Source organism: Rhododendron vialii, chromosome 9a, assembly GCF_030253575.1.
Source record: "Rhododendron vialii isolate Sample 1 chromosome 9a, ASM3025357v1".
NCBI classification, from domain to species: domain Eukaryota; kingdom Viridiplantae; phylum Streptophyta; class Magnoliopsida; order Ericales; family Ericaceae; genus Rhododendron; species Rhododendron vialii.
This window is the reverse complement of record NC_080565.1, coordinates 11,909,810-11,920,466: the sequence shown is the minus strand read 5'-3', so window position 1 is coordinate 11,920,466 and position 10,657 is coordinate 11,909,810. Positions and strand designations below refer to the sequence as shown.

The 10,657-nt window shown below is 38.4% G+C and overlaps 1 protein-coding gene across 1 annotated transcript; it reads left to right on the top strand.

The window, feature by feature from the left end:
• The first annotated feature begins 839 nt into the window (after positions 1-839).
• LOC131301310 (protein PLANT CADMIUM RESISTANCE 2-like) lies at positions 840-9,738 on the top strand. The gene is made up of 4 exons (XM_058327512.1): positions 840-1,399; positions 1,549-1,620; positions 7,730-7,942; positions 9,481-9,738. The coding sequence occupies exons 1-4, from the start codon at positions 1,183-1,185 to the stop codon at positions 9,555-9,557; spliced, it is 579 nt and encodes a 192-aa protein (XP_058183495.1). The 5' UTR covers positions 840-1,182; the 3' UTR covers positions 9,558-9,738.
• Positions 9,739-10,657: the final 919 nt, after the last annotated feature.

The following is a 10,657-nucleotide window of genomic DNA, read 5'->3' as shown; positions in this document are numbered from 1 at the left end:
ATCCAAAAAATTTTCTACAAATTTTTAAAAAAAAGTAAATATGTATGGTTTCCACCTACTTTAAAAAATTATGATACTTGAGAAAATTAGGAGGGTAAAATAGAGGTTTTTATATACTTGGGGTAAATAACAGATAAAAAAAATTAGAAGGGCAAATTATTAAGAGGGAAAATTAGGAGGGCTATCAGATAAGAAGAGAAAAAGAAAAGGGACGCTATAGCCAAAACGAGAAGGGACAGATGATGTAATTCAAACTAAATTGACAATATAATCTTGTTTTTGTCCTTTTTTTTGTTGCTTGTATGTCTTTTTTATATATTTAACACTAGTGGGCAACGAGCCCTATTATTCGCAATAAAGATTTGCAGACAACCACATAAGGAAAAACTCGTTTAGGCCCATTCCAGATCCCACAAAAATCTAGAAAAATATTCATAAATTTTTTAATATTATTTTATAGGGCTCTGTAAAAAATCAGCTCCAACGGACTTCAGTAAGTGTTACTTTTGAATTCATATGGGCGAATTGAGCAGTTTCGCCCCAACGAATCCAAAAGTAATACTTACCGATCGATATCCCTTGGAGCCGATTTTTTACAGGGTCCCTAAAATAATATTCAAAAAATTTTGGATATTTTTCTAGATTTTTGTGAGACCCGGAATGAGCCCAAACGCATTTTTTCTTACGTGGTTCTTTGCAAATCTTCCTTGCGATTAGAAATTTTGAGTGGACAACCAAGCGAAAGGTCGGGTTTGGACAACCCAGATGTCGGGGCCGGCACTGCTAGGCGTATGCGAGAGGCTTGTATATGTGGTTAATGATTGTGTTCCTATCATTTTCTGACTTGGCAAAAAATTCATCTCTCTACACAATGACAGAGGAAGCTTCCATGCTACTCACACATCTCAACATGGAGTGTCACAGACGCTGGTGGACCTTGACCCGTCTCTCTCCGTTGACCCCAAAACCGCACACTTCCCCCACACCGGCGCCCCCACCCCCCCCCCCCCCCCCCCGCCGCCGTCCTGTACAACAATACAATAAATTGATTGATATAAATAATCTCCAACCCCATTGGACTTCCCTATTCCAAACTACCATTCCCCTTTTTCTTCTTCTTTCTCATCCCTATCTTCAATATCATCGCACACCTCACAGTCACACACCCCTCATTTTCCAATCATGTATACCTCAAATTCAACCGAGTACCAGAGATACTTGACCACTGTGCCGCCTCCGCCGCCGCCCCCCTACGACCAGCCGGCCGAAGGCATCCCCGTCGATTCCGCTGATAATTTCTACAGCGAGAACGTCCCACAGATACCGGTCCCAGTTCGGCCCAAACCACTGGTCCCTTGGTCCACAGGACTCTGTGACTGCTTTGATGATGTCAATAATTGTAAGTCAACTCTGTTACAAAGTAATTAGATTTTTTGTTTTTGAACTGTTGTTTCTCATTGGCAAGTAAGTGGATTTTGTAAGAGATTTTCGAGTCAATTGGGTTTCTTAAAGATGTGTTTTTGTTTGTGCTAATTTTGTTGATTGTAGGCTGTCTTACTTGCTGGTGTCCGTGTATTACGTTTGGACGGATTGCTGAGATTGTGGACAAAGGGTCAAGCTGTAAGTATTAATTAAACTGAGGCTACAAATATTAGTACTGTACAAATTTGTGAGGTATTCGAAAAAAGTTATAATTTCACCCATAATTATGTTGAATTCAGGATGTGTCCATGGTCGTTCGCTATGCTATTATGATAGCAATTGATAAAGAACTAGATTATGTAAAGTAAATTTTGAATACGTCGGCTCTTACATCGGGAGTTTGGGTTTGTGTGTGTTTAAAGGGTTCACTCTACCTCTCCCTAATCAGCAATTGTCTATGTGAGTTTGGTAGGTGAAATTACCTTCTTGCCCTTCCTAAAAAAAACTAAGTCGTGCCCACCCGTTGTGGAGGGATTCGACCTCTGGTGTAGGCCCCTTGGGCCCGCTGTAGTTGTGCTGCGTTTCGCGGCGAGGCTCTTGGGCATGCGTCAGTTGGGCTGGCTCCTACATCGGGAGTTTGGGTTTGTGTGTGTGTTTAAAGGGTTCACTTTACCTCTCCCTGGTCAGCAATTGTCTAGCTGAGTTTGCTAGGTGAAATTACTTTTTTACCCTCCCTCAAAAAAAAAAAAATTGAATATGTCAAGCAAAAAATTATCTATCCTACTTTGGCTCCAGAGAGCGGACAGTAGTTTTTTTTTTTGGTCAAGTCAAATCTTATATAGCTCAAATCAACCAAGAACAAAAGGACCAAGTCCAAGTACAACTTCTACAAACAAGAAAGCTAAAAGAAACCAAAATCCTATACATCCCCAAAACAACTAGGGGAGAAAAATTTCCCTACTAATTTTCCAGCTAACAGCAATGTCACAGTTTTGGAGAGAAGCTTTGACCCCTCTCCAGGAACTGATACAAGCACGAACATCATCAATTATCACACCTTGTAAAGAAGAACAATCCTGGCTTCGGTTGAAAGACTCCACTATTTCGCTCCCTGAGCCTCCCTCCAAAGCCAATAGATTGTAGTAGCCAAAGATAAATTTAAAATCGTATGCACCATAGCATTCCCCTTGTGAAATTGCTTAGCCCATCTTAGCACATTCTGCAACACTAGTGACCCACTGATAATCCCATTACGAAGCAAAATAGCATACCAAACTTTAGTAGAATAAGCACAAGTGAAAAACAGATTGGAGTGGGATTCATCCTCCCTAGAGCAAAGGACACAAGTAGGATTCACTTGAATGCCCCAGGAAACCAACCTATCTTTGGTTGTTAAACACTCCAGAACTGAAAGCCACTGGATGAAAGCCCACCTCGGGGTATGAAATTTAAACCATATGATCATATGCCAAGGGAAAAGAGGTTTAGGTGTCCTAAAAGCCTGCCAAGCAGACTTCACAGTATAGACCCCACTAGATGTAAGGTTCCAACGACAAAATCAGCAGAAGTAGGGTCGGTGATGAATGTCACAGGCGTTGCTCTAGTGATTTCAAGAATTGAGGGATTTCTCTGTCGTGGCCAATACTATCTGTTCATATGAATGATAGAACTAACCTTAGCAGTCAAGGACCTCCCCAAGTTATGAACTACTTGCTCACCAAATTTCTTGTAAAGGGGACCTAAAGGATGCCAATTATTGAGCCAGAAAAAAGTATTAGCCCCATTCCCAATCTTGTATGTTATCCAAGGATGCACTTTGTCACGTAACTTTAGCAATTTTCTCATAGTCCAAGAAGCATTTGGGGGGATTCTAAGACCCCAAATACTCCTATCTTTGATCACATATGTATGTATTCATTTCACCCAAAGTGTATCACTCTTCATGCATACTGCCCACAAGTGTTTGACCATTGAGGCCCTATTCCAATCCTTCATAAGCCTAAAGCCATGACCTCCTTCTTTGGGAGCACAAACATCTTGCCAAGAGATTTTAGCACCTGTACTTTTAAGTGTCTGACCATTGAGGCCCTATTTCAATCCTTCATAAGCCTAAAGCCAAGACCTCCTTCTTTGGGAGCACAAACATCATGCCAAGAGACTTTAGCACTTGTACTTTTTAACTCTGATCCAAACCACAAAAAAACCCTAAGCAGTTGTTCCATCTCTTGAATAACTTTCCGAGGGAGAATAAAAATGAAGCCCAATAAACCTGGATACTGAACAGAACTGATTTAACCAATTGAGCCCTCCCTCCATAAGAAAGAGTTCTATTAAGACTGAATTCTTAACAGAATTTTGTTCTTCAATTGAGCACAGTCAGAAGCTTTCAATTTAGTAGATATCAGAGGGACACCAAGATACTTGACTAGAAGAACACCCTCAAGGACAGAGAGGATATAGTGTAAACGACATTTAGTAGTAAAATCCACATCAGCAAAAAAAAAAAAATAGAACTCTTGAGCATATTGATTTGCAACCCAGAAAACAAGTGAAAATCTTTCAAAACCTCAGCAATTATTGTAGAAGATCCCTCCTCAGCACCACACAAAACAAATATGTCATCCGCAAAAATTAAATGAGTTAACTACAAAGAATGGCATTTAGGGTGATATCGAAAAGCTTGATGTTGCACCTTATATTGGAGAAGTGCTGTGAAAGCCTCCATCACTAGTAAGAAAAGGTAAGGGGATAAAAGGTCTCCTTGCCTAAGACCCCTTTGGCCAGGGAAAAAACCCTCCAGCTGCCCATTGATCATAACAGAGAACATGGAAGTAGTTATACAGTTCTTCACCCATTAAAATCCATCTTAACAGCACACCTAGGAGATCCCCTAGATTTATGATAATTTTTCACTAGTTCTTGCATTAGAAGGACATTTTCCATAATACTACGACCCTTAACAAAAGCAGATTGATTGAACTAATGATACTTGGAAGAATAGGCTGCAGTCCGTTGGCAAGAACCTTAGTAACACACTTATAAACCACATTGCAACATGCAATGGGTCTATAGTTTCTCACAGTTGAAGGAGAAGAAGGCTTAGGCACTAAAGTAATAGCAGTTGCATTCCATTGCCGAATATCCCCATCAAGGAAAAATTGTTGAACAGCTTGAATCACATCCTTCTCAACTAAGTCCTAATTTTCTTGAAAGAAACCCGAATTAAAACCATCCAAACCTGGAGCCTTATTCTTATTGTCGACCACATAACCAATTTAATCTCCTCAGCAATTATATGTTTAATCAACTCTACCCCCATTGCTCTAGTGACTTTCTGATTCAAAGCCATACCCAAAACCTATTTGGCATCTCTTCTCTGACTAAAAGGAGTGCCTAGGAGATCAGTATAGTAGCTCAAAATATCTTGCTTGACCTCAGGAGGAGTATTAATGGGGGTGTTTGGGAGCCTACTTTCTGGCTTTCCATTTTCAACTTTTTGGCTTTTTGACTTTTTGGTCAGAAGGTAATTTGAATCTGGTAGCGTTTGGATGAATATGTGCAGAATTTATTTTGTAATATGAGTAGTGTTTGAGAGATATATGATGAATATGAATTATGGGTTGGTTTTTTGCCATGTTGCCCTTGGTTCTTTATTATTATTTAAAATTATTATAAATAATTTTTTTACTAATTTAATTTATATTTATATATTTTTTGGGAACTAAAATTTTACCAGTCTTGAATTTTTTATTTGGTAATTCAAAATAATTAAATATTACCATGTAAGTAGTTTCATAGAAATAAGAGAACGATTAAGTTAAGGAATCACTAAAATAATAATAAAATTAACAAAAAAAAAAAGCACACAAACTTTATTATTAGGAAACAATTAGAAGTACCAATTGAAGAAAAAAAAACACATGTACACTGTACCGCCAGTTCCAACACATGAGTGTGGGTATTTTCGTAGTCTAACTGAAAATTGGATAATCCAATAATGCAAAAAGCTCCTCTGGACCAGTTTTTTACTTCTCTCCTTAAGCAAAATGAGCAAACTCATTCTGCCAAACTACATTTTGAAATGAGGTGCCAAACACCCAAAACAGCAAAACCCAATAATGAAAAGTAGGTACTCAAAATGTGTTTTCAAAAACACATTTACGAAATGAGCTGCCAAACATTGATAATGTAAAAAGGCAAAAATGAGAATGGGAAAAAGAAGTCACCAAACACCCCCAAGTCTGACCCCAGAATTGTCCTATAAACTGAGAATTTTATTTCTAAGACAATGTGCTCTCATCTTTTGGTGGAGGAACTTAGTGTTCTGATCCCCCAAGGATAACCACAAAACTCTATACTTCTGTTTTTTAAAAGATTCTTCAGCATAACTAAGATCAATAAAAGAAACCAACAGTTCGAAGGGGGTGTTTGGCAAGTAGATTATTGGATTTTTGGATTCCCATTTTCGGATTATGGGTGTTTGGCAACAGATTTTGAAAATGGATTTTGGGAGAATGAATTTTCGGATTATGGGTTTAGGAGCCAAAAACCAAAATCTGGGTTGGAGGAGCTTTTGGGATTCTCATTTTCGGATTCTGAATTTTTATTACGAAAATACCCCTAATACTCCCATCATTTTACCAAAATTGCCCCTCCTTCCTTATCCACTTTCCTAACAGCAACCATGAAAGTAGGGTCCAACGTGATGATCGTAACATGGACGTTGTAAGGGCATCTATGCGAGATTTCATCATGGAAAACAATATACGCTAGGTCACCTCGACACTTTCGAGGTTGTGTAATGTTGTTAAACATGTGTGTTTGTTTTTTTCATTATGCTTGTAGGCGTGGTTTGTGTGTGTTTTTTTTTTGGCTTCGGATTGTACTTTTTAATTTTTTTTATATTTATGTTATGTGTTTGTCGTTAAATTAAAGTGTTACTTGTAACATTGGTCTTATTATTTTAAATCTAAAATACCAAATAAAAATACCAAATGTCTTCCTTAAATTTAAAAAAAACGAAAAAAATTACGTATCAAAAATAATTATGTTAACACAATAATATAACGGCCAAAGGCAAACAGCAGATTTGAAAAAAAAATACAAAAAAAAAAGACAAAAACAAAACATTACTTTAGAATAATAATGGACTTCAATAAACGGCCCATAAAAACTATTCAACAATAAAGTTTAAAAAAAATTAAACAAAAAAACGGAAGTGACTGTTATAAGAAGACAAAGGGCAATATTGTAAAAATGCAACCCATAATTCATTCTCAACAATCATCTACCAAACACTACTACAGTTTCAAAATACATTCTGCACAAATCTCCCAAACACTCCTATCATACCCAAAATACATTCTGCCCATAATCCAAAAAACCAAAAAACCAAAAAGCTGAAAATCAAAAGCCAAAAAATAGGTTGCCAAACACCCCCGAATCCTTTTCTTGGTCATGCAATTGTTGATTTTGGGGGAAAGTTGCCAATTGAAACTGCACATCAGCAAGAGCTTGCCCAGCCGTATCCACTCTTGCAGAAACATGAAAAAAATAGGACGTATTGAAAGATCGTAACACAGGCTTAATTTCTAACCGTAGTTGTTTGGTCAAATTCTCCATAAGTCATGTGATTTGATAAATTGTTTTTTTTTTTTGGAAAATGACGGTCCATAACGTGTTTTGATAATTAATACCCGCCAAGGACATGCTGAGAACATTTGTTAATGCTAAAAATATTTTTAGCGAATATTAATTATCAAAACACGTCTTTGACCGTCATTTTCCCTTGTTTTTTCCTTCATTCGGAAAATGTTAGACGATGGTGCCACAGGCTCTGGCTAGGCCACTGAGGCCTTTGTCTAAGGTGTACCATGTTTGAAAGGCCCAATTTTTACAACGTCCGCTTCTTATTTTAGTCCAAGACCCAAAAAATGAGGACAATTTTGTCTTTAAAGTAAGTGCTTACCTGATCAGAAACATAATAAATATTACTCCATCCGTTCCTTATTTAGAGTCCAGTATTTTATTTTGAGCTGTCCTTTAATAAGTATCCATTTTGTAAAGTTAGTGGATAAAAGTTGGTTCATTGTCTATTTTGTCCCTAAAAGTAGATTCCATTTTGAAAAGTTAGTGAGTAAAAATGTAATGATGATGGGTAAATAAGGGAAGTGGAAGAAAAAATTGATGTGAAAGGTATAATGATGATGTCTTTTTAATAAGTTGGAGTTACGAAGCAGTATATTTAAAAAGAGACGAAGGGAGTCCATGAATGACTTTCTTTTTTTCCCCCATGCGGTAAATGCAGCATGTGGAACAAGCGGAGCACTATACACATTAATAACGTGCGTGACTGGGTGTCCGTGTTTCTTCTCGTGCTTCTACCGTGCAAAGATGAGGCAACAATACTCTCTGCAGGAAAACCCTTGTGGTGATTGCTTGCTTCACTGCTGCTGCGAGTCGTGCGCCTTGTGTCAAGAGTACCGTGAGCTCACCAATCGAGGATTCAACCTCCCCGTCGGTATACTATTTATAGATGCTTCTCTCTCTCTCTCTCTCCACACACATGTACGGAAAATGATAATATGCCAAAATAATTTTTGTTAATGTCTAAACTTTAGTACAGAAAGCCTTGTAACCAAGTGCAGTCATTCTACAATTTTAGAAACACTCATATGATAGAGAGGAAATAAACAAATTTCTACAGATTTAAGGGGCCATTCTATGTAGATCATAGAAATTTCCCAAAAATTACTACTAATGATTGGCAAACAGTTGAGTGGGTATATCGCCATCATATGGTCCAAGGGCACCTGCACTATGGATTGAGGGGGCTCTAGTGAACACCCTCGGTTTAAAAAATGTACAATTTATTATTTTTAGTTTTAGTTTTTTTGTATTGTCGGCACTGAATTATTTATATGTAGTTAAAGTAAAAGAAAATTCACTTAAATTTGTAATAAGTAGATAATGTAGTAAACAAAATAAAATAAAGTAGGCATAGTTATTTTCAACAACAATATACATCTTCAAGGACCCCTCTTCTTTCCTCTCTCTGTTCACTTAGACACCATTTAACAGAAATGATATTGGTAAATTTATTTTTTTTGGACTAGTGGCTTCCATTTCCCCTCTCAGAATATTTGTAATTTTGGTTGAACCCATGTGTTTGGTTGTGTAAGAGCATCCACACCGGTGTTTACCATTTCACCCTTGCCATTTTCATTTTTGGCCAATGAATAGTTTCATTTTTTGCCAATGAATATGTCATTTTGCCAAAAAAAAAAATATATGCAAGCTATATACGATAGAAAGGTGTTGATCTGTGCCCTAATAATCGAGTTTGACAAGGCTCTAGCTAAAGTGACCGCAATAATTTTACACACAAACACTTACACATATACACACACACACAAAGGGAATGGGCCCTACACATATTGGAGGTGTACCATGTCTAGTGTGTGTATAAGTGTTTATGTGTGATTGTAGCATTGTTGAAAGTGATCGATCAAATGTTTCCTTTCATATTCTGATATTCACTTTATGTGCCTACTCTTCTTTTGTCCAGTTAAAAGCTTACAAATAGTTTTTGTTTGAAAATTGATTTTCACGCTATCCTTTTGTCCAAATGCACTCTATTCTTTTTGTCTTCATTCATGTAGAATTACAAAATTACCCTTCATATATTTTTCCTTCACATATGAAAAGAGTAATCATGTAATTTCACATAACTATAAACAAACAAAAAAAGAGTGCGTTTGGAAAAAAAGAGGAGTGTGAAAATCAATTCTATATTTTTAGAAAATTTTATTTTACGATATCCTATATATTTTTAGTTTATGCCAATATATCTTTTAAGTTTTTGCATGACCTATTGTTTTTAACGCTTTCGCACGATCTTTTTCGAAGAACATCTGGACTCGCGGTTCTAAACAAGCATTTACTATATATTTAAGCACATAAATCAAATTGTAGATGGGACTGTGATTCAACTGATGAACGTGTTGATGCATGGTCTATTAATTTGGTGATTTTAATTTCTTTGTAAAATTTTCTTAGGATGGCATGGAAATGTCGAGAAACAAAAACGGGAAGTGGAAATGGCACCGGCGGTTGAAGAAGGGATGAGCAGATGAAAGGGGAACATAGAGTATATACGATATTTATCTCTTTTCGATTCTCCTCTCTATCTATGTACGCATCATAATTTGTAACTTTAATTGTTGAACGTAAAATGTACAAGGGACGAGCAGATAATTGTATTTTGTAATGTTGAATTGTTTACCACTTCTACTACTACAGATGCATTTGCAATAATGCTAACGTATCCTCTCTCACTCTCTCTCAAAACCAGATCCCTTCTTCCTCTTCTTTCGCCCCCGCCGCCCCGGGGGGAAGACGCCCCTTCCTCCTCCCCACTGGGCCTCCGTTTCTGTTTTTCTTCCCTCTCTCTCCTACCTCCTCCCCTTCTCCTCTCCCTTTACATTCCCTCCTCGCCCTTTTCCCAATCGTTTTGGTTTTGCCGCCGTCAGTACTACTGGGTACGACGGATTTTTCGGCCTAATGGCTTGGCGATCTGTTTTCTTCTATCCTTCTGGGCTCCCTCTAGTTCTTGTTGTTGGATGGTACTGGGTTCTTGCTTAATGGCGAAGTGGGGCCGTGGCGGAAGGCGGTTGGGTGTTGTTGGGTGGCGTCTGGTGGTCGAGGGGGTGGGTTGGGGCTCTGTTTTCTTGTTTTGTTTTGCAGGTGATGGTGGATCTGGTTTGATGTTATCTTGTGGATGTGGGAGGTGGCAGTTTGAGGGGTTGGATGCAGCGGAAGGGAATTGTAGTGGCCCGAATAAATGGGGCTCCGTACTGACTCCGGAGATATACCACCGAGCTCCGTACCTACTCCGGAAGCATATTACCGAGGGCTCCGTACCGACCTCGGAGACATACCACTGAGGGCTCCGTATCGACCCCGGAGACATACCACCTAAGGCTCCGTACCGACCCCGGAGACACAGCACCGAGGGCTCCCGAGCAAGCCTCCTATGCCTAATGAGACACATCATCGAGAAGAATCCTCTCGAAGGGCTGACCTGGCCATGTGCTCCGTAACTGCCTTATCTGGTGCGTCATCTATGATGTCACCCAAGGCGGTTATCTGAGCGTGACCTCCACGCGCTAGCTTGGAGGCCAAGTAAACCTAGGTCTATAAATACAAAGGGATACTCATCTTCGAGAGATATGCC